Consider the following 21,603-nt stretch of genomic DNA (forward strand, 5'->3'; position numbering starts at 1 on the left):
CATCGTATCGATGCGGAACGGTTTATTGTGGTTATGTTTACGTTGTTTGGACGGGCAACATTTTGGACAGACAGTCCAGCTGCCTGACTTCCAATGTACTGGTTTCTTTCAATTTGAGTTGAACCATAGGCGCTTGTCTCTGATATATATATTTGGAAGTATGACCTAAATATATAAGATATCTATATCTTGTATATTTAGGTCATACTTCCAAATACGTATCAGTGTGAGCGCCTATGAGTTGAATGTGGCATTGTTGAACAATGAGTGATAGACCCAACTTGATCATAGGCGCTTGAGTCATGAAACTGTCACTATTACTTGCAAATACCTTTCAACTAAAGGCATCTTTCCCTACTAAAAATTAAAAGAATGAGTGAAAGAAGTTTTTTATTGACACAGTTTAGTCTATCTTCGCGGTGAATCGAGAATGGAAGCCAGTGAGCTATAACATAGCGACTTGAAACTTTACTACAAATCTACTGTCCTAACACTGACACTAATAACAATTGTTTGACTTAAACTGAGGTAAGTGAAAAAATAGTTAACTTATATTCTACATGTAGGTTTTTAGTTGTCACAACACTCGACGAATTTAATCAGTTGTTGAAAATATACCGTGCTGTATCTTAAATACTAAGACATTTTGGCAACACTGGTTACATAACGCCCCGCGACATCAGGTGCTTTTGAAGGAGTTTCCTCCCCCTCTGTATATAGTCTCCCTGCTTCTATTGATGTGTTTTTACTCAGGCCTTCCAAAACGCAACAAAAATGATTTATAACACCGTTAGGTTTCACAATGTGCCCAAAACTCATATCAGTTTAGAGTTCTGAGTTTGTTTCCTGTTTAGATAAAAACAAAAGGCGTTTCTTATGCGTGAGTATGTTGTAAGTCATTGTCTGATGACCATTTGTCGCAAATTGTATATGATGTGTTATCACCTAATCGCTGTAATTTAGAAATACACTTATAACTCAACAATAAGACAAACTCGTGTATATAACAGTGAGTGAGTGAGTTTAGTATATAGCAGTGAGTGAGTTTAGTTTCATGTCACACTTCACATTATTCCAGCTGTCTGAAATTACTACTATGTGGACCAGATAATCCAATGTTCAACAGCATACGCATTGATCTACACAACTGAAATACGGTAATATGTGTCAACCAAGTAAGTGACTATATTGCAAGATTGTTGAAAGGTTTCTATATTGTGCTCGGAAAAGAGCACTACCACCAATTTCAGTCAAACTTAATGCCACGGAAACGCAAATTATACCGAACAATAAAAGGATCGCAAGTCTGGCTTTTTGTCAAGTTTTTTGATAGAAGGCAAGCAAAATTATGTCTAATCAGTTATTCTGTAGAAAACACTGCCAATTTTACAGCTGAAAGTTGCTGCTGACATAGAGTTGCAGTAAGTTCAAACTGATCATAGTCCGTCAAATAGAGATACCCCTGAACGCGAGAAGTGACAGTCTCTTTGGTAGAATGCATGGCCCACCAAAGAATGTATAGGCGCCTCACTGAGTTCACTAAAGTCTGAAAGAATACAAATGTGGCAATCCTATGTCCAATTTCGTCCCGGAATGTTCAGTGCGAACCATATCCGGGGTAAAAGAAGGACAGGGAAGAACTTTAATGTTCTTGCCATGGAAACGCCAGAAATATTTTATTTACATATTCAAAACCACCGAAAGGCACCGGTTCATTGCCAGATCTATCAGTGTGAGAGGTTTGATCAAGAAATGTTGAACGGTTTTAAAGTTCTGCACCGGAAAAGACAAATGAGCACGGACGTACGCATGGTTGGAGGACATTTTTTCTCCGTGGCGGTCTCATTAGTCACATTTACACTCACGTACATGATACTAGTATCTATAGTATTTCCGAGATATCAGGACGTTTGGAAGCAGGGGATCCTACTCTACACAACAACATTACACTTCAACGAATATATACCCGCGTCAACTCGACCCAACTACACCTGCATGCTCAGGACGGATTCAGTCACGGATAATCTTTATAGTCTGTCTGATTCAGTCGGGCGCTTCATCCCCATGATAGATTTGCTAAAGCAACGGACAATGAAGAACAGGTGCACGTTTGTGACACACGTTCTTAGAATAATTTCCGGCTAAGTCATCCATCAGAAATCGTCTGAGAGAAGTGAGCATGCGAGCATATCGACCAAACGTTGGACCTGTCCTGACACGACTAAGTCACCACACCCACGTGTCCAGTGGCGCTAAAGGAGACTTTCTTAAACATATAAAAAATCTGAGATGACATCCAACACCGAAATGCTTTATATTGCGATACATAATGACAAAATGATGCATTGTACTATACTAGCTGTACGAAGTCGGGGTGATCTCAAAAACATTATTTTTATATCTTAATCCTCGCAAAGACACCAGTGCCTGTGATGGAACCTGGGGAACTGTCGATGCGTTTGATTCAGTGATCAATCGCGTTGTTTAATCATTTTGAAATATGTCAGTTGTAAATATGAATTTCATTACAATATGAATTTAGGCAGAAAGTTTCCTTAAGTTAGTCGATTAGATAGGCAACAAATCCAAGCCCGCCTGTTTCATGCGAAACCTGTTCGTAATCACCAGTTTATATTGTATTATTGAATTTTCCCGATCTCGCCCCGGTTGCCCTGATCCGGGAGACTGGCGTACGTGATTAACCAGTTTTGACATGTTGGGATATATATAGGAGACATGTATAATAATGCTTTAAAGGCATTGTGTGGTTTAGGCGTTTGCCCAGTGGGCAAGCACAGTTCATCAACCCAGAGGCATATGATAATCAACAGTCATATGCACGTTGCCACCTACTGCATGTATATATTAATGTTGATTTTACTACGGAAGTGGGAACAGCGCATACCAGGTCCTAACAAACAGGCATAACATAACCCAACATCTGCTATCCAGACATGAAACGTGCACATTGAACCGGAGAGTTACACAGTTTGTCATCATATATGGATTAAGGAATGGGAGTTACTGTAAGTTACTTGTCTTTTCCGGACTCGAGTAGCATTTCAGTTACCTCCCTTGGCATAAAAAGCGCTAGATTAGTTGTGTGTGATTCAAGGGTGCTGTTTGTAATGTTTAAAAATAGAATATAACCAAACGAGATTGTGAAAACTTCGAATCCTTAGATGTGTATGTATTTTCTTTATAACATTAAACATTAATAATTCTGAATTATCTGACCTGAAATAAGCACAGATATGTTGTTGATGATGAATAGCTGAGTTCGAGTTAAATTTATGCATTATAGTATATGGCAGTATGTGACATGCTATTTTTACTTCTTCAACATTATAAATATTGTTGCATTTGTTAACATATTTTATTCTCAGCTGATTTACAAAGACTGAAAGCTTTAAAGATTTTCACACAATGTCGTTGTTACGTCATGTTACCTTTACATACAGTGCTTAATTTATAGTGACCTGTGAACATCCGAGTTAGAGTCGGTCTTCAGCAGTTCATGCGTATCGTATGAATGGGCGAGTTAGGTTCTAAATCGATTTTTGCAATATTCCAGCAACATCACGGCGGGGGACACCGAAAATGGACTTCCCACATTGTACCCATGTGGGGAATCGAACCCGGGACTTGGGCGTGACGAGCGAACGCGTTTAACTAGGCTACCACACCGCCCTTATAGTATGAGGCTATTAACGGGACTGGTGGCGAGGCTTGCCGACTTGACTGATGCATGACGCGCTTGATGTCAGCCACTGGCTTGTCTGGTCCAGATTCCATTATTTACATGTAGATTAAACTATTTCCCTCTCTGCGATTTTGAATTATGATCGCTGCATACGCCAGTAACTGGCTTGCCCACATTTATGAACCAAAACAGACGTTGTTTATTTGAACATTCCAAATAGTTATTTGATTTCCTACAGGTTCTGATGGAGTCACTGAAAGCGAGCTTGTTGTTTAGCTTCCCTACGCGGATACAGGCGATTCCAGGTAGCGTTAGGAAAGACATCCACGAAATATGGAATCGAGATATTGCTGTCTTAAGAGAGGATAGGATCGTTGTATCCGATTTTAGCAACGGTTTGAAGTTGTTCGACTCTCAGGGTGCGCCGTTGAGCAAGATCCCCTGTGTCCCACCACTGACTCCTGTAACCGCCGTGACTTCTTTGTCTCCAACGCTCATTGCTTCAACCATTAATTTCGATAGCGACCCGCATACTGTTATTGTTAACGTCGACCCTGACACTGGTGAAATGAAGGTTCTCAAAACTGTAAGCACTACGATCAATTTCCGTGGAATTGCGGGCATTGATGAACGAACGTGGGCAGCAAGTACTGCTTGGTGGAACGGCGGCGGTGGTATCTACGTGCTGACGGACGAGGGTGAGGTTGAGCGATCATACAATTATCCAGCAGAATCCAAATGCATGCTGGAGTGTTCATCACACATGGCTGTATCACCCACTGGAGAGTTTATAGCTTCAGACGGCAACGCGGGAACAGTTTTAATACTCGATCCAAAAGCAGAAGGCAATCCTGTAAAGTGTGTGTACGACTGAAAGAAAGATGACACGTTAGAGCTCCCTCTTGGTGTGACATGTGACACCCAGGGCAGGATCTACGTAGCGGACCAGGCTCTGCACCATGTCCTCGTGTTGTCGTCAGAAGGCACATATATTCAGGCGATAGTGGATTCTAACCATCTACGAGAACCCACTGGTGTGTGTGTGTTTAAAGACAAGCTATACGTTGTAGAGAAGGTGGGATCAGTAAAGGTATTCCAGCTTGATGATCAGTGACGTCTGCTTGAAAATTATCTGGTTTGTATTGTCAGTACTCCTCGGATTGTATTGCAAGTACTGCACGTTATTCACGCAGATGACGTGACAACCGTATATAATGCAGATTAAGGTGGTCCTTTCCACTTAACAGGACAGAAAGAAAACTGCGAGGAGTAGGGGTGTGACTGGCGAATGTGGCTTTTCGTATTGTTGAGAAGGAAGTATTTCTTTTCGAGGAAATTATTGTTTTCTTCTTTTGTTAATTTTTAAAAAAAATGGCGAACAGCGTAAAGGCCGAGCGTCATTGGTAGAGAATTGTTAAACAGTGCCACGAACTATGACTTCTTTTCGTATCTGTTTTTGTTTTCAAAATTGACGGCTTTTTCTGTAATCGTGAGTACCAAATGCACAATCATGCACGTGCAAGAGGGCTAATTGACGAGAATATATGAAACGTAAAAAAGCAGTGTGCATGTATAGATCTTTAGGAAAATTGTAAACTCGATTAATAAAACATTCTTTACATGGTTATGTTACCGGTCTGTAGCGATAACAACCGATATATTATCATACGTATAATGGCTAACGCTATCGGCTAATTATCTTAGTCAGTCTTAGTTCAAGTGAACTTGAACAGTGTAGATCTGTATGCTGAAGTCAGTGGTCTACATTCTGCGTGTCAGGAAATCTCTGGCGTACATACTGCACAGCAGAAAAAGCAAGTGTTTAAAATTGTATACCTATACCGAGAAAAAAAGTATATGAAAATGTTCTCTTTTTGTGTAATGCTACTTTACAGAATGCCATGGCAATAATAAAGACACTTAACTCTGCTTATTGTGTCCATTTCTTAAATATATAGCCAAATAGCGAATTCTTCGAGGAATAGCAAAATTGTATGTGTTTGTAGAAGAGACAAGAAATTGTTGATAATTATCAACATGTTCCGTGCCAGGTGTGCGTCCTATGTCACAAATGTCAAACATAAATCGTTTGTCATAGTGTCAGGTTGATTGGAATGTTTAAATTCGCTTTCGTAACCTAAATGTTTGAATGTTAGATAATAAGTTCTTAATTGCCATTAAAAATAGAAACATGTTTTTTGTGGTTAATTCCATTTAAAAGGCATCGTTTACTATCATCTCTTTGTATTGAAGTTTTACCATCAGCAGACACTTCGCTGACCAGTGATTCTGTTAACGCGTGGTATATGGTCATCTGGGGATTCGCTCATAACTAAGAAGTTTACTTGACGAAAACGAAGGCGTAGTTGAGTTCAGAGTTCTTAGCTGGTTACACAAGACATTGAAAACAAGTATACAAGACAACAGCGAGTTGGGTTGCTGGCTCAGACACAACTGCGGTGAGCGGAGTTGTTGCTCAACCCCAGGTCGCTTCCTACGAACGGCATTCTGTCGTTATACATGTGAGTATATATACATGTTTTGACTACAATGGACAGGCAAACGTTCAACAAATCACAGAAAGAGAAACAATAGCACTTCCTTGAATCAGTTGAATCAGATGATATCACACACCGCCAAGGGGGGTGACAAATTTAGGCTATAAGTGTCACATACAGTAATTAATGATAGTGACAGAGTGGTACATGGTGACTGACACGACAATGTACACTGAGGCAGTGATAAATAATTTCATTTACGTCTCACATGGCTCACCCCCACCCCACCACACACACCTTTTTTTGTCCTGAAATACTGTTAAATGACCATTGAAACTCGGTTAAAATGAAGTCAGCACCCCCTTTTCTCAATAGTATCACCTTTTTCAAAAACCTGTATCCACCCCTGCATACCCTGCACATTGTTTGGCACTGACATCGGGTACACAGATCTGAACAAGCTCCACTGATAGGCAAATGATTACATTGAGAGTGAACTCTTTGTGATTTTTGCGACGGAAGCTTTGCCAGGTGTGACAGAGTCTTTGCGATTAAGGCGTCAGCTAAGAAGGGTAAGGCACGATAAATGGTCTGTATGCCTATCAAATCAATATTACAGCATGGCTGAATTCACATTTACTTACATTTTTATAAGGCTTCCACCAATAACAAGTAAATAGATGTTGTTCAGAAAGCTACTGATAATCACGTGAAACCATTAATTGTCACGAAATTAATACTTATTGATAAATAATCGCTGTATTGAGACAAGAGACCACATAAAGAAGTGTAGAAATAAAAGAAAGTGTTCCGATTAGCGTTTATCGCCTTCCATCATAAAGCATCATGTGCTGTCTTATCAGACAAAAAAACTGTACATATCAATTTCCCTAACTACTGTCACAGAGACTTTGTGATTTCAAAATTGATGTAACGGAAAATTCATTCATTGTCAGGTAATTCCCAATCGCAAAATGGAGTTAACAGGGTGTGATTCATCCAGTCTGGTCAGTGAATTGTCATACAACTGCAATTTACTGCACTTTTCAAAATTTGAGGACGAATTTATAAATGGCACACATCAAATCTGGGATTCCATATCGCTCTAGCACTGCAAACTCATGAACGTCTCAATGCTGGCACCACTTAGAAATATTTTTAGTGGTATTTAATCTTAACAAATTACCTCCCCTGTATAACGTTTATTAGAGTTATCTGCGTTTCGCATGTGCAGAAGTTCGGTTTACAATGGCAAAGTCAATATCCGTTGCTCAGTCAAGGTTTGCAGTGTTGTCAATTGATGATTGTGGTGACGATGACAGAAAGTCAGCAAAGAAACAACAGGCGAAGCAAAATGAACAACCAAGTCAACCGAAGAAGAAGAAAAACAAATCGAAACAGAAACAAGAAAACTCTGAAGTAAGATTGGGAGTGTTATTGCTCTTTTCTGTATTGTTGTACCGTTGGCTTTAATATCATTTTAAACATACATTCTCACTTCTGGTAATTAGTTTCAAAATAATTTGGCGAACAATAATTTCACCAGTTCTCAAATTCGAGAATGTTATGTTTTGAAAATGAGACAGATGCGTTTCTCTCTTGTGTAATACCTTTGTCCATAACAACCTCTTCAGCATTTTGTACCTGTTTGATTGCAGAGTTGGGTCAAAACTTGATTATTTTTATAGGCCACAAGTGTTTAATGCCACTCAAATGTGCACGAAAGTATAGAATGGATGCAGAAAAAATATACATCGTGTCACACGGGGCGCACAATAATATTTATGATTAATCAATAATCAATAATCCTGTTATGAATGTAATTTTTAGGTCCCGTGCTAAAGTACATTACAGTAGGGTCAGTGTGGCCATTTTGTCGTGTGGCCATTTTGACCTGTTCCCACATAATACAACCTGACTGCTTTACAAGACCCATATTCATTCTGTAAGGATTCTTGATATTAGTTATAAGGGCTCCTATGTGTTTCCTGGGCAAGGTAACATAATGATATGCCTACCAATATGGCTTGAATCACAGAACAATGCAACTAAATCTGTTCTAATGATTGTGCAAACATGGACAGTTGTTGTTATAAAATATTAGTTACTCAGTTCATAGATAAAGCCCAGTACAGTCAAAGAGATAACTACTTGTCGGTTCTTTGCCTTCAAATGATAGTGACTGTGGAAATGGGAGAGTTAATTTGATCCTAATAGACTTCTCATACTATTTTAATTATCATTTTGGTAAAAAATATGTGATGCAGTTGAAGCAGTTGGCTTTTGGCACTCGTCAACCACGGCAACACAAGGACTCTTCCTCCGAGCAAAACAAGAAACAGAAATCAGGAGGTCAGCAGAACAAACCTGAACAATGGGAAGAATGGAGACTAAAAGACGAGGAGGTATGGTAATTGCCTAGAGAGAGGCTACTCTCCACTTTTGGCATGTTTTAGTGCCAGTTTCTTATTGAAGACAAATTTTTGAGATTGCTTAATTAGACTTGGCTTTTTGCTTCAGTTTCAATAAAGTTTAGAGTCATTTTGTGGGCTATTTGATCTGAGCTATCAAGACCAAACAGAAATTTCCTTACACTGAGGCTTCAGAATATTTGATAAAGTTGCAGACTGTAGTAATAAAGAGAGTGTCTGATGTAAGAGAATATAAACTGTTTACCAGCTGTCCAGGATAAGACATATAAACTTGCTAGGTCTGTATTTTGAAACAAGAGGACTTTACTTCTAAGATGATTTGAAACTTTTAACTCACAACAATATGATTCTTGTATGCCCACACTATATAATATGTCTGTACAGAAAGTGTTTAGTCTTCATGACCTAACTTGTTTTGGAGAGTTTTGGACATGTTTTAGGACTTTCATTGTCTGAGCTACAGGGAGTAGCTACTGAGGTAGTTCAGAGACATAGGTTCACCAGATTCGCTTCAACCTGAAATTAGAAGGCTTCATATTTGATGCAAAGTTTGACATTTTATTGTAGAATGTAATGTCAGGATACTCAAGATTTTAGGAATAGTAGAAGATTACCAATTACTATACAAATGTCTTTCTCCCATTTTGTGTGCCACAGCCACTCATAATCCAAGATAAACCCCTGTTCATATATTTTAGACAATTTTGTAAAGAAATGCAAGAGTGCTCTAATATATCCTGGACAGATTGGTTCTAAGCAAGCTAATGGCTATAGTATATCAAGACAATGTACCCCAGTTTTCACTTTAAAGCATGTTCTGAATTTCAGTTTGCCAAAGATGTCTATGAAAAGGACCTTGAACAAGCTTTACTACAGAGTAAAATGGACTTTGAACTTGAAAAGCAGGTAAGCCTATGGTACACTCTCTTGGTTTTATCTGACTAGCTCACACCACATTTCCCAAATAAAATGATTGTTAAAACTGTTTTCAAGAAACTGTCCAACTGGTCCCAGCTGGACTGATTTCTCTGGTCTGTCTAGTGACCATGTCTGACTGTGTAGACTGGGCATGTGGTCATCTTCTAAGTTCTAGTCAGTAGTACCAAGCTCCATGCATCATGTTCAAGGCATGTACTTCTACAATACTGCTTATACTCTGGCTGAACTCACTTCTGTCAGTTCAATATTATTCCAACAGTTGGTGATGTAGAAAGTTAACAGTGTGCTTGGGAAGACTTGTGATGTTATCTTGAGCAAATCTTTCACAAAACTGAAGTGACTAAATATGGTAAAGTCTGAAATGCATTTTAAATAGGGAGCAAATGTGTTTCTCAACAGGTCTGGTGTCAACATCAAGAGTAATGCATACTTGTTTTTCAGTGTCAGGTATTGCATTCTTGAATGATCCTTCCTTCTATTCAGCGGAAAGCAGAAAATGGTGGTACAGTCGGCAGCAATGGGTTCCTTAATGACAGCAAGGAAAGTAAGCGGAGCAAGAAGAAGAAGGATAAGCCACAGACCATGAGTCTGGAGGAGTTCAACCAACGGTCAAATACTCCACATGATGATGTGGACGGTAAGCATGTCACCTGAAACACTCTAGGCCTACATAACTTCTAGACTGGTGACACCAACTAATCTTAGGAGTGTTGTTTAACAGTGTTCTTCATCACCATTTCCAGTTATTGTACTCAAATAGATCAACTAGTTCGAAAGAAACAGGTCCTTGATGCATACAGGGGTATACATAGTATCTAGTACCCTAGACCAGTTCTCATTGCATCAGTTTAGCATCAAATTGCAGTGAAATGCAAAATGCAAGTAGAACTCAAGTGTAGTTCTTCATGCTTATTTTGGGCAGTACCATTTTGGTTTTGATACTACATGTGATAGGTGCTCCAGTGATGTGTGCTTCTGCATTTGGCGTTTGAATCAGCACTGATGGTCTTGTTCTGAATAATTTGTTCTCATGTGTGAGAGCTGATATCTCTGCAAGATTTCTTATCATGGACCATTAATTACTTCATACAGGACAGGTGGAAATATCTTCAGAAGGTCTGTTTTCAGATTTGATGTTGTTGTGAACATCATGTGTCCCAAGGGCAAGCATATGTGACATTTGATGACTTTCCCTATGACGGGTATTTTTCTATTTCCAATCTCCTTGAACATCAGACAATGCTGACAAAATATAAGTCTAGTGGAAATCGCAATGTTTTTCAGATTTAGATAACATCCCAGTACCCCGAGTTCCAGCAGTAGCAATGGGGGAAGGTGATGCCAAGTTCTTTGACAAAGTTGAAAACGATGTCCACAGAATTATACAGAAAGAGAAGATCCAGGAAGAGTACAAAAAAGTAAGTAGTTGGTCCCTCTCTTCCATCTGGAGCTTGATTGCTTGTCATGAAGATAAGATGACTAACTTTAGCAAGAAAGGCAAACTCAGTTTCATGGCTGTTGTGTTGAGGAAACTGATCTGGTACTTAAGGGTTTACAAACAATCACTACTAGAATATGTCTGTAGCAACCCATGATTTCCTGTTACAGCACTATGTCCGTGAAAGTGCCATGACAACCAAGTACCAGGAAGAGCTGTCAAACAAGGACAAAGAAATCCTTGAATTAAAGACACAAGTAGAAACATTACAGGTATGGTTTGTGGTGATGCAGGGAATACTGCTGTCTGTGCATGTTGTGGGAATCTATACCAGGGTGGTGGATCTTTGTGAGACTGTAGATTGTACCCACCAGGGAAGGCTTGATAGCTTGTCAGCATTGTCATTTGAAGCAGAGTGATGCCCATATGTCCCTATCACAAGGAGAGTATATATGAAGGATATTTGAGTTCATGCTGTGGAGAAGGTTCATGTATTGTGTGATGTCAATGCTGACAAGAGTTGTGCTTATAGAGTTGCTTGTAACCAGGTCAGCTGGCTTCGAGGATGCTTTTGTTATTCTAAAGGATAGTATGGGTGTGGTTAGAAATGGCAGAGCCATTTTGTGTGTGCAGATGTCTGATGTTCCTCGATTCTCATGGTTAAGGTTTGGGATGTTTTACCTAGGTATCAGTCACCACATTGACATTGAACCCCTGAGGTAGCTTCTTTCTTGGTTGTAGTTGATTTACTGGTGGCTTGTAGAATTTTCTGAATTGATTCAGCCAGCCAGGCAATCAGCATTAGACAACTCTGATCGACAATCAACAGAGATCCATATTCATGTTGAGGAATGAGTGCTAGTTCTGGTTTTTCTGACGCTTGCTTTAGCTTATTTGGGACATGTATGTTGAATGTGGATAAGTGTTTTTTAATGGATTTGTGTACATTATATGTTCAGTTTGGGATCCTTGTTCCTTCTAGTGTATTCATTGCTATGTATAAATGTGTCTACAGGAAAGACAACTCACTCAGATACTTTCATATTTGTGGTTAATGGCAGCCAATTATCAGTGGTGCACCAACTGTTAACATGGTGCTAAAAATCTCTCATGCTTTTTTCCCATGCACAGGAGGAGTTTAAGCAAGTAAAGAAAAGGAACAAGCAGCTGTGTGTGATATTAGCTCAAGGAGAAAGTGAGTTACAATCCCAGAACCAACAGAGCAGGGTATACTCACTGAAACATGTTCAGGCTGTAATATGTACAACATGTTTAGTCGGGATGGTCATAATTTATAGGGAGAAATGAAATATACTGGACAGTGTTATCACGCTGACTGACTATCTGTCAGTGAAGATGCATGTTTGCAAGATGGGAGTAATAGACTGACCCTTTCAAGTACATATCTCTTATTATGTCATCATTCTCCTGCCAGGCATTTATCATGTGTGTGTGATTTACAGTGAAAGACAAGGCCCAAGTTCTAATGCAGTTAGAAGACCTCACTCAAGTACGAGATGAACTAACAGACCAGGTGAGTTTGATTAAATGACTAGATAAGAGTAACAGGTACGTACGCCCTCAGGATGAAATTTACAAACTTATGCTATCTCACATCTTGTTATCTCTTTGACCCGTGAAGGTCCCGGGGTAGAATAGGCCTTCAGCAACCCATGCTTGCCATAAAAGGCGACTCAGCTTGTCGTAAGAGGCGACTAACGGGATCGGGTGGTCAGGCTCGCTGACTTGGTTGACACATGTCATCGGTTTCCCAATTGCGCAGATCGATGCTCATGTTGTTGATCACTGGATTGTCTGGTCCAGACTCGATTATTAACAGACCGCCACCATATAGCTGTAATATTGCTGAGTGCGGCATAAAACTGAACTCACTCACTCACTTGTTATCTCTCTTCAATTCGAGAATCTGAGTAGAATAAAAACTGCAAACAAAATCTAAGGCCTTTCTTGTCCATTTGCTCATGCACTCCATGCTGCTCCCTGTATCTCCTGAGAAGTATGCAGCATGCTCCAACACCTGCTGACATGACCACAACTCTCTGATCATTCTTTTTCTTGTCACATTTGTAAAGACACACTGTGAATAGTAGGGATTTTTTCTTCACTTGCCTTTGCTAGTTTGGGAAACAGATTCCTCATCTGGATTTCATGTACATCCATCCCGCACACATCTTGCATAGACTGCATTGGACTTTGTTCATGGGTAGACAGATGTGACCTGTAATATCTTAGAATGGTTTTTGCACTCTAACGTGGGGTTGGCACATGTTGCTGAGCTGAGACAGCAATCTCTTACCTTTCCAAGTATTTACGCCGCTTGCTTTGTGTTGTTTTGGAGCATTCAGCAAATCAGAAGAAATCATCTTTGGACTCATCTTAACTACTAGGTGGATTCACTGAATCACATCAGTTTTGTAAATCATCCCTTTTTGTCTTATACTACTTCACTCCCAAGATCAGTGTCTTTTAGTAACATTCAACGAACCATTCCAGTGCTGTAGTCAGTCTCACTGTTGGTGGTCCATCTTCATTTTTGTCAGGTTCCTTTAACCTTACACCATCCCTGGTTACCTCAGACCACCATGCAGATGGTGCTTCGTTACACTATCTGGAGTTGGTTTCTGCAAATCCCCTGTCCCATGTCTCTTGCTACTTCCATCTCAGGTGGCTATATTTGTCTGATCATTCACATTCTTTAGATTGAACCTAGTCGCAAGACACTTCTTCTTTTGCAGCATTTTATATGATGGTTCATGTCCATTTCGGCAGTCTGGAATCAGATGCTCCAACCCGTTCAGCAAACAACTCCTCAGCATCCGCTGGTTTGTTGAATCTTTAGGCTTCATCAGTCGCTACTGTACCTATGCAGACTGCAGTTTTATACCTTCCTTGTTAGTCATCAGAGTTACCCTACCAATTTACCCAGTTGGCATGTTACTTAGATACAGTGTTTAAAGCATCTGAAGAGAGTGGGAGATGTCATCTTTACCACATAAATCAGTGTTGCGAACACCTATGGATTTGATACTGGGTGATCTCTCCATCATAGATGGTGACATGGCTGCTCCAGTGTAGGTCCTTTTGAACCTCAGTAAATTATCTGTCAGTTATTTTTCAATTGGAATGTTTCTCCTTTTTTTCTTTATTAACATTCAGAAATCATCCACGATCCATCATGTTATGATAACTTACAGTTTCACTTCCTGGTTTTCTTGTGGGAATGTCAACACTAGTCTAACAAATGAAAACTCATCTGTGTGCCAAAGGCATTGCTTGATTTTGTAGATAAAGTGTGAAACTGTTTACAATTTAGTCCATTGTTGTTGTTGGTTTGACTTTAACCAAATGGGCCTGCAAGATTTTTGACAAGGTTGTTACCTGAGCTGTTGGTACACCCTTGTCACAAATCTTGCAGTATCAAATGAAAATATTGATGAGTTGTTAAATAACTTTTATATTTTGTTTGCAAAAATTATAGCAAAATTCTGCAGTGTTGGTGTTTTTTTCCCTATTTACTTTGGCGTTGAGTCATTTATGATCATTTGTTTTTGAGTTATAGTGCAATCCATTTGGGAGATTTTGTAATTAATGAATAAAAGTATGAAATTTATGTCTTTCTTTGGTTCCCTTTTTATGGGCAAAGCTTCTACATCACCTGGTTATACTCTAGGAGTACAGCCACAAGGCATGGCTTCAAAAAAGACATTGAGGCACAGTCTTGTACTTGTAATGCAGTGGTGATCACCATTCACGCTTACTGACGTCGACTCATCAGAGCATTTATGTCAGTCAAGTGGTCCCTCCGGAATTCAGTGGTTTTCATTGCCTTCTGCTCCTAAATTGCTGGACACATCTATGACTAAGCTAAGGCAAAGAAGCAAGGGTCATTGTTAACCAAACGTGACCGTGTTCTTTAATCTGATAGGTTGAAAAACATGATCGAATGGTATTCAATTCTTGGAAATTGCAAGACCATTTACTGCGTATTGACAAGTACAAATATCGCACACACCATTGTATTGATGAGTTGTCATTGGTGGTAACATCATACAAATCATATTGTGATGTAAAGTCCGAATAACGTCACAAATGAGCAGTTTCAGATGCTTCCATGGGAACAAGCTGAAACGGCAAGCTGTACTTGATGTCAGTGAGTGCAGACAGTAAAACTCACGTGGGCCTTTTGGCTTACTTGTGTGTTTACAGTGTTGATAAACATTGCGTGTTGGCCTATTTCCAGGGGTTACTGACACTGCTGGCTCCAGATGAATTCCTGTGCTTCAAATACTCAATAATGCCAGAAAATTGGCCCAAACAAAATGTTTATATCTTCATTCAATGTCGTTAAGAATTGAACATTAAAATAGTGAGTCGTCGGAGTCGTTTTCCCTTTCATCTCAGTGCAGTGGTGTCTGTGAGGATGGTCTCAAAGCAGGGTTGGCCTGAGTAAGGTCGAAAGGCTTTTAGTCACTGGGGCTTTCTGTAGATCATACTTGTTGAAGTTGGGTCCTTTCATCTCATACGAAGGTTGCAGACAAACATTACTTCATATTGAAGTATTGCAATCTAACTCCAAAACCAATAAACAGTGAGGTGTTCAAAAAGTATGTGTGCAAGTGCTGACAAACTTATTGATTCATTAACCCGTGTTGTGATGTCTCCATATTTCTTGCACACCTTGCTCTCCCTTTCTCTGTACTTTTCCCTTGTAACAAATGGTGAACTGTGTCAATAATTTAATGACAGTTTGTTTAAGAGGTATTTTATTTTCAGGATGTATATTCAACAAAAACCTCCCTGAGTTGGTCTCCTATTTTGATTATGATCAGTGTCTCATTGAGTATTTCATGTTTATAAGTTTTCATGGTAGACTGCAATTAATCAGATTGCTTGTAGTCAGTTGGACTGCAGTAGGCTAAGGGGTTGCATGGAGAGCCCATCACAAACAGGAGAAACAGATTCATAACAGGCCTCCCTTGTGTATTGCTTGTCTATTGGCTTCAGGCTACACAACATCAGCTATTTAAACTGGGGTTACTGGGGTAATCTGTACTAAATTGGAAATTCTTACTTTGAATTGTATATTTATATCCCTATACTATGTCATGCAATGGATGCCTGTCCATTGCTCCAAGAACAACTTCAAGGATGATCAGAGAGCAGGTGGCGGAGCGTGCTGCATGCTTTTCAGGAGATACAGGGTAGCAGCCTGGAGTGCATGAACGAATGGACAAGAGAGGTCTAGGATTTTGTTCGCAGTTTGTTTCCTCTAAGCTGATCGAATTGAAGAGCGAGAGAGAGAGAGTAGAAGACAGCAGATAGAATAAGTATATAAATACACAATTCAAGCTAAAATTTACAATTTTGCGACAAGTTCAGGCATTCAGCTGGTAGGTTGTAGTGGTGGTCAACAGGTCCTCTCGACCACACTTGTGTTTACCTATCCAGTGATTGTTTGTATGCTTTTTCATATTTATTTGTATCAGAGATTTCATGCTGTAATTGTATCTTTTTCTCTTCTGTAATTGTATCTTTCTGTTGAAGGTCTCACAACTGACTGCTGAACTGGAGAAAGAAAAATCAAAAGTCCATGGCTTAAAATCTGAACTAGACAAACTGAAGGTATGAATTGTGAAGTAAATAATAGAGCTGTCCTTGATTGCATGAAGGGTAACAATATTTTCTGTGACTTATGTTGTCTGTTTTTAAGCCTTAATCACAGATTTAAGTAGTGTGACCTACATAATTTGCTTAGCATGAAGATGAAAACTATTATTTAACTACAGTTGAACCCTGTTTACTCAGACCCCACATATCCGGAAACCCCTGCCTTCCACATGATGTTTATGTGAAACGAAACTGACATTCAGTAATTGTACTCACTTAACCGAACCCTGCGCTTCCGGACCAGGACGGTGAATTTTCAAACCATTCCCGTTATTCAGACAGAAAGATCTGTGCACAAGTGCATGTGTATGTGTCACGTCAGTACCATTTACAGCATGACTCTGTGATTTCATTCTTAATCTGTCGGAAGGCATTTGATGTGAAGTGATTAATTAGCCATCAAAACACCAGAGAAGCGTGTCACTCAGGTTGTTCAATAGGATTTGGCGGGTGTGAGAACATCTCATCAGTAACGAAAACACATGTTAAGCAGGATTATGGTTAACTACACTGTAACTGGACTGAATATAGCACTAATAAATTGACCCCTACTATCTGTCTCGATGTAAGTTGAAAATAGCCATCCACATAATCTAAGTCATGTGACACTGTCTGGAAGTTTACTTTCTGCAGACAACATAAGTTCGACGCGATGTGAAGTTTTCAGGGCAAGAAATGCATCTATAAAATTAGGAAAAAGATCCAGCTTGTTTGATTCAGTCAATTGGATTACTCGCTATCCGGATGATTTTCGAGTTTATACCTGTAGAACTCATATGGAATTTTTGGTTAGAACTGACCCAACAAAGCCTGTGCTGGTAGCAAGAGGCAGTGGATCAACTGTCAGACTATTCAATGTATTTTTACCCTGATGGTGTACGCTGTTGCTCTTGATATCAATCACTGAATTGTTTGGTCTAGCTTTTATGTTTCAGGCTGTGGATGTATAACTGGAATATTTCAAAGTGCAGCTGTAATTAAAGTAACTGCCTACCAGGATAAATCAGTTTTCAGAGTAATGTAATGAATTGTGTATCTCACAAGACTGTCCATGTGTCTGACTGATGCAGGTTCTCAGATTAAGACCATAATCATGGCAGCACGTAAACACATTATATCTAATTATTATTCAGTTGCCGGCATTATTTCACCTGATGAAACGTTCATTTTGTCCTCAGGGAGGGAAGCATTACTCAGGAAAGTGAGAACCACTTTGCTGCTCCTCTATTCCGTCTGCTTCTACTTAGATGACTTCAGACCCAACACAATGGAACCATCACCTGCAACAGTCACATGTTCTGCACGGCACCTACATATGGCCTTGGAAAACATAGTCATGTATACTACAGCATTTTCTTAACAGACATATTTTGAATTTCTTCACTCATACATCTAACCAAATTTCATGAATGTTCTATATATTCTGTACCATATACAGTTATCATTTATCTCAGGACCTATTTTCTGTTAAATTTCACACAAATTGTTTAGAAATTTCAGATCCTGTGTCAGGTTTAAGTGTTCCTGTATATATTGATCCATTATCAAGTTCCAGCTTATTGACTTATCGCTTGTCATATCTACATAACCCAACACTGACACACTGTGAGGTGTATTGCTGACAAGTGGAAACAGAAAATGTACTCATGGAAATAAATAAGGGAACAAATGAAAGTGTTCCTTTATTATTTTCCAGTTTCACACACAGTGCAATACAAGGCTTGTGAAGAAATCTGGAGAAGAATAAAGGAGCACTTGAAGTTTCAAGTGAACCCTCCTTCGTACCCATCAATATATCTCAATATCCATATATAACTGATGGAGATACACAGTGACTTCAAAACCTTGTTTCTTTTTGTCACATATATTTTCTTGTTGAAAAGTTTTCAGGGATGAAACATGATTGACAACCCCTTTTAGTTAATAGGTTGGTTGGATGGCATATAGAAGACATTACATGGCTTTATTTGTTGGTTTTAGTCTTTTAATGGAAAACAAAATATATGAAATTACACAAGAGTTGCTGTTATGATTATTACACTGTGTTAACTTATAATGAATCTGATCTGTTTAAAATGCAAATGGTCTGCATTTTCAGTGTGATAATCAGGCAGCCATTGCACATAGCCATCTTAATATGATGCTTATCATAGACACAACAATAACTGCCTTGCAACAAGGCCCTGATCTTTTGTCCTGTATGACACCTCCCTGCATGGAGATTTGGGGACATCTCCACAGAAGGTCTGGTCTGGTGAACTCCCTATTGACTGATTAGCATTGAGGCTTGCATGTCCATAGTATACATCCTTCATTCAGAGTGGGCGTAATGGTTCACGTTACATGACCTTCTGTGGAAGTGTGATCACCTCTCAATGTTAGGGTAAACAATCAGATTTTATTTGTAATTTGTTTCACAAACATTGAAAAGTATATAGAAATTCAGATTCTCAGGAGATTCACAAGGTTTGGATCCATTATCTTCAAAATATGGTTAGTCTGTGTTCACACTTTTAATGTTAAAGTAGTCAAAATAGAATGACAAACGTACCAATTTAATTTCTTTTCTCCTGTAATAGAACAAAGATACAAATACCTGCTTTAAAAACATCTTGTTGGTTAAAATAGAATTAGTTTCTTTCCTTTTTGCAAGATTGTGGTAAGACACTGGGAACCTTGGAGTGATCTTGTCCCAACTTGATATTACCATCATTTGACACACAACTTTATGTTTATCGTATCACTCAAACAGACTCAGATTCAGGGAAGGCCTTTTGTAGTGAGATGGCTGCGAGATGATATGTGCATGTTTCTGCCTTCATGTTCACTGACTAATTGCATGTAATGGTTGTGGCAGACATTTGCAGGTCCACGATGGTGGCATTCACCAAGTACGATAAGTATGTACATAACAGCAACTACTACATACTTGCTTTTACTCTGTTCTGGAGAAGATTCAGATTTCTTTGTTATAATTCATTATTATTAGTTTATTTCAAGATGGAAATAAACAATTACAAACTTACTTATGTTTCCTTGTCATTACGCAGTGCCATCCACCACAATCTTTTATCTCTAAAAAGGCTGTGGACAGCTGATAAAGATGACATTTTGCATCTCTCTACCGTTGAGTGGTATATCTGGTTCACTGAACTGACCAGCACTGGAGTGATGACCAGCTGGCAGAAACAGACAAACATGTACCTTGAGAAAAAATATTGAAACCTGCAGCACAGCATCCTTCCTACCCAAACAGGAGGAAAAGGATTGGATGGTCACTGATGGAATATCTTCTTACCTGAATGGTCTCCTTACACTGTTAACTGCTGTGTACCAGATCTTGTGTCATTACTCGTCTGTCACAACTGAAGTACATAAGTGCCCATGCATTCAGCTATTATCAGGTCTCTTGTCCACAGTCAACGACTGGATAGTCACAGTTCATAAATACCCATAGCACAGATATGCCTGACAGGAGAGACATGTCATATTTAACCATCATGAAAGTTGGATTCACAAAATGCCACTGTGTTTCTTGAAGGAGACTAATGTGAGATTAAATAAACTAATCTTCACCATGCAGTTGTATATTTTTTGTATTGATTTCCCAAAGTACGCCATTATGGACCTTTTGTGGCAACACACTGGAAAGCTGGTATTTAGTTAATATGTTTTCACCTGGTCTGGCTTATATGTAATATTTTCAAATATTAAAACTATGCCCTTCACTGAATGACTTGACTGGGCATGTTAGTTGTTCATAGAAGGGAAAGAGTCTGCTGTTCTGAGAGCAGATATTTCAATGCGTTCAATAGTTGACTGCTTTGTAAAAGCTTACCTTATTTCATTGCAATCCAAATTGTGTCATTCCATAAGTTTTGGCCATGGGAGTGATATTCAGTACAGCCAGTTACAGAGGATGGCAATCATACACAAGGCTGTTGCCTGGATTAATTTACATGCTGGTCCATGTGTCATTTTAGTGAGTATGAGGATATTTCAGCAATATCCTGGCAGGGACACCACAAATTGGCTTGTACCCATGTGGGGTATTGAAACTGGGAGTTCCACTGTCCCATGTGATACGGAATAATGTTATTTCTTGTGGGCATTCCTGGCAGTCAGGTTGTAGGACACAAACAAACAATAGCCTTGTTGAAAAACTAATAGGGGGACTGCCATGCAAGACATTAGATATTCGTAACAAGTGATATAGCATAACATATATATACTGATATTATAAAGAGATTGTAATCAGATACCCCTACTGGCTAGCGACCAGTTATCGCCGCGTACCAGTTATCGCCAACACACAGACAGACAGCTTTACTTGTACTTCTGTAGTATTTCACTATTGACACATCCAAAAAACGATTGGTTACAATGGTTAAAATTACTGTGAGTACTTAACGTTGTATACATTACAAATGTGAATCCCTTGGAAGACGCAACACGTCGTGGCCATGTCACGTGGCCATTAGTGTGTTGACTTGAAATTTCATAAACGATAAGAATTGAATGAAAACCATCCAGGCTGTGTTGTGAATCTATGACATGACAATTCAGTTCATAAAAGTGCAGATTTTAATTCGTCTGAACTTGCCCATAATGCCAACATTCAATCACTTAACTTTGAATTGATCCAAATTTCCATCTTCGTTTCACAGACTCGACTGATACGATGCAGACGATACAGACAAAATATACTGAGATGCTATGAAAATGCAACGCCGACTTTGATTGAATGTGTTGGCGAGAGATTACGCCATAGAAATGATATTTTCAGCATAGCTGTAGGACGGCCAATTACAAATGCAAGCAGAGACCATATAATAGATGGTCTCTGATGCAAGTAAAGCAAAACAACTCACAGAGACTGTAAGAAATGGAATTAAACTGATACAG

General features: G+C 39.1%; 1 protein-coding gene and 1 pseudogene across 1 annotated transcript; both read left to right on the plus strand.

Annotated features, from left to right (window-relative positions):
* The first annotated feature begins 2,951 nt into the window (after positions 1–2,951).
* LOC137278567 (uncharacterized) lies at positions 2,952–4,900 on the plus strand (annotated as a pseudogene).
* A 2,485-nt stretch (positions 4,901–7,385) lies between these two features.
* LOC137278569 (G kinase-anchoring protein 1-like) lies at positions 7,386–19,723 on the plus strand. Its single transcript, XM_067811020.1, has 10 exons — positions 7,386–7,620; positions 8,469–8,606; positions 9,462–9,539; positions 10,056–10,209; positions 10,857–10,990; positions 11,181–11,282; positions 12,142–12,205; positions 12,474–12,544; positions 16,576–16,653; positions 17,877–19,723. Exons 1-10 carry the CDS (start codon positions 7,450–7,452, stop codon positions 17,901–17,903), a joined length of 1,017 nt encoding a protein of 338 aa, XP_067667121.1. The 5' UTR covers positions 7,386–7,449; the 3' UTR covers positions 17,904–19,723.
* The last annotated feature ends 1,880 nt before the right edge of the window (positions 19,724–21,603 follow it).

The sequence above is a fragment of the Haliotis asinina genome, chromosome 3 (genome assembly GCF_037392515.1).
Source record: "Haliotis asinina isolate JCU_RB_2024 chromosome 3, JCU_Hal_asi_v2, whole genome shotgun sequence".
Classification (NCBI taxonomy): Eukaryota; Metazoa; Mollusca; class Gastropoda; order Lepetellida; family Haliotidae; genus Haliotis; species Haliotis asinina.

What these genes read in the sequence shown, in the direction of transcription:
- LOC137278569 (XM_067811020.1), top strand. Translation starts at nt 7,450, where the DNA reads ATGGCAAAGTCAATATCCGTTGCTCAGTCAAGGTTTGCAGTGTTGTCA. An exon ending in TCCAGGAAGAGTACAAAAAA is followed by an intron (nt 10,991 to 11,180) that starts GTAAGTAGTTGG and finishes TTCCTGTTACAG; the next exon opens with CACTATGTCCGTGAAAGTGC. An exon ending in GATATTAGCTCAAGGAGAAA is followed by an intron (nt 12,206 to 12,473) that starts GTGAGTTACAAT and finishes TGTGATTTACAG; the next exon opens with TGAAAGACAAGGCCCAAGTT.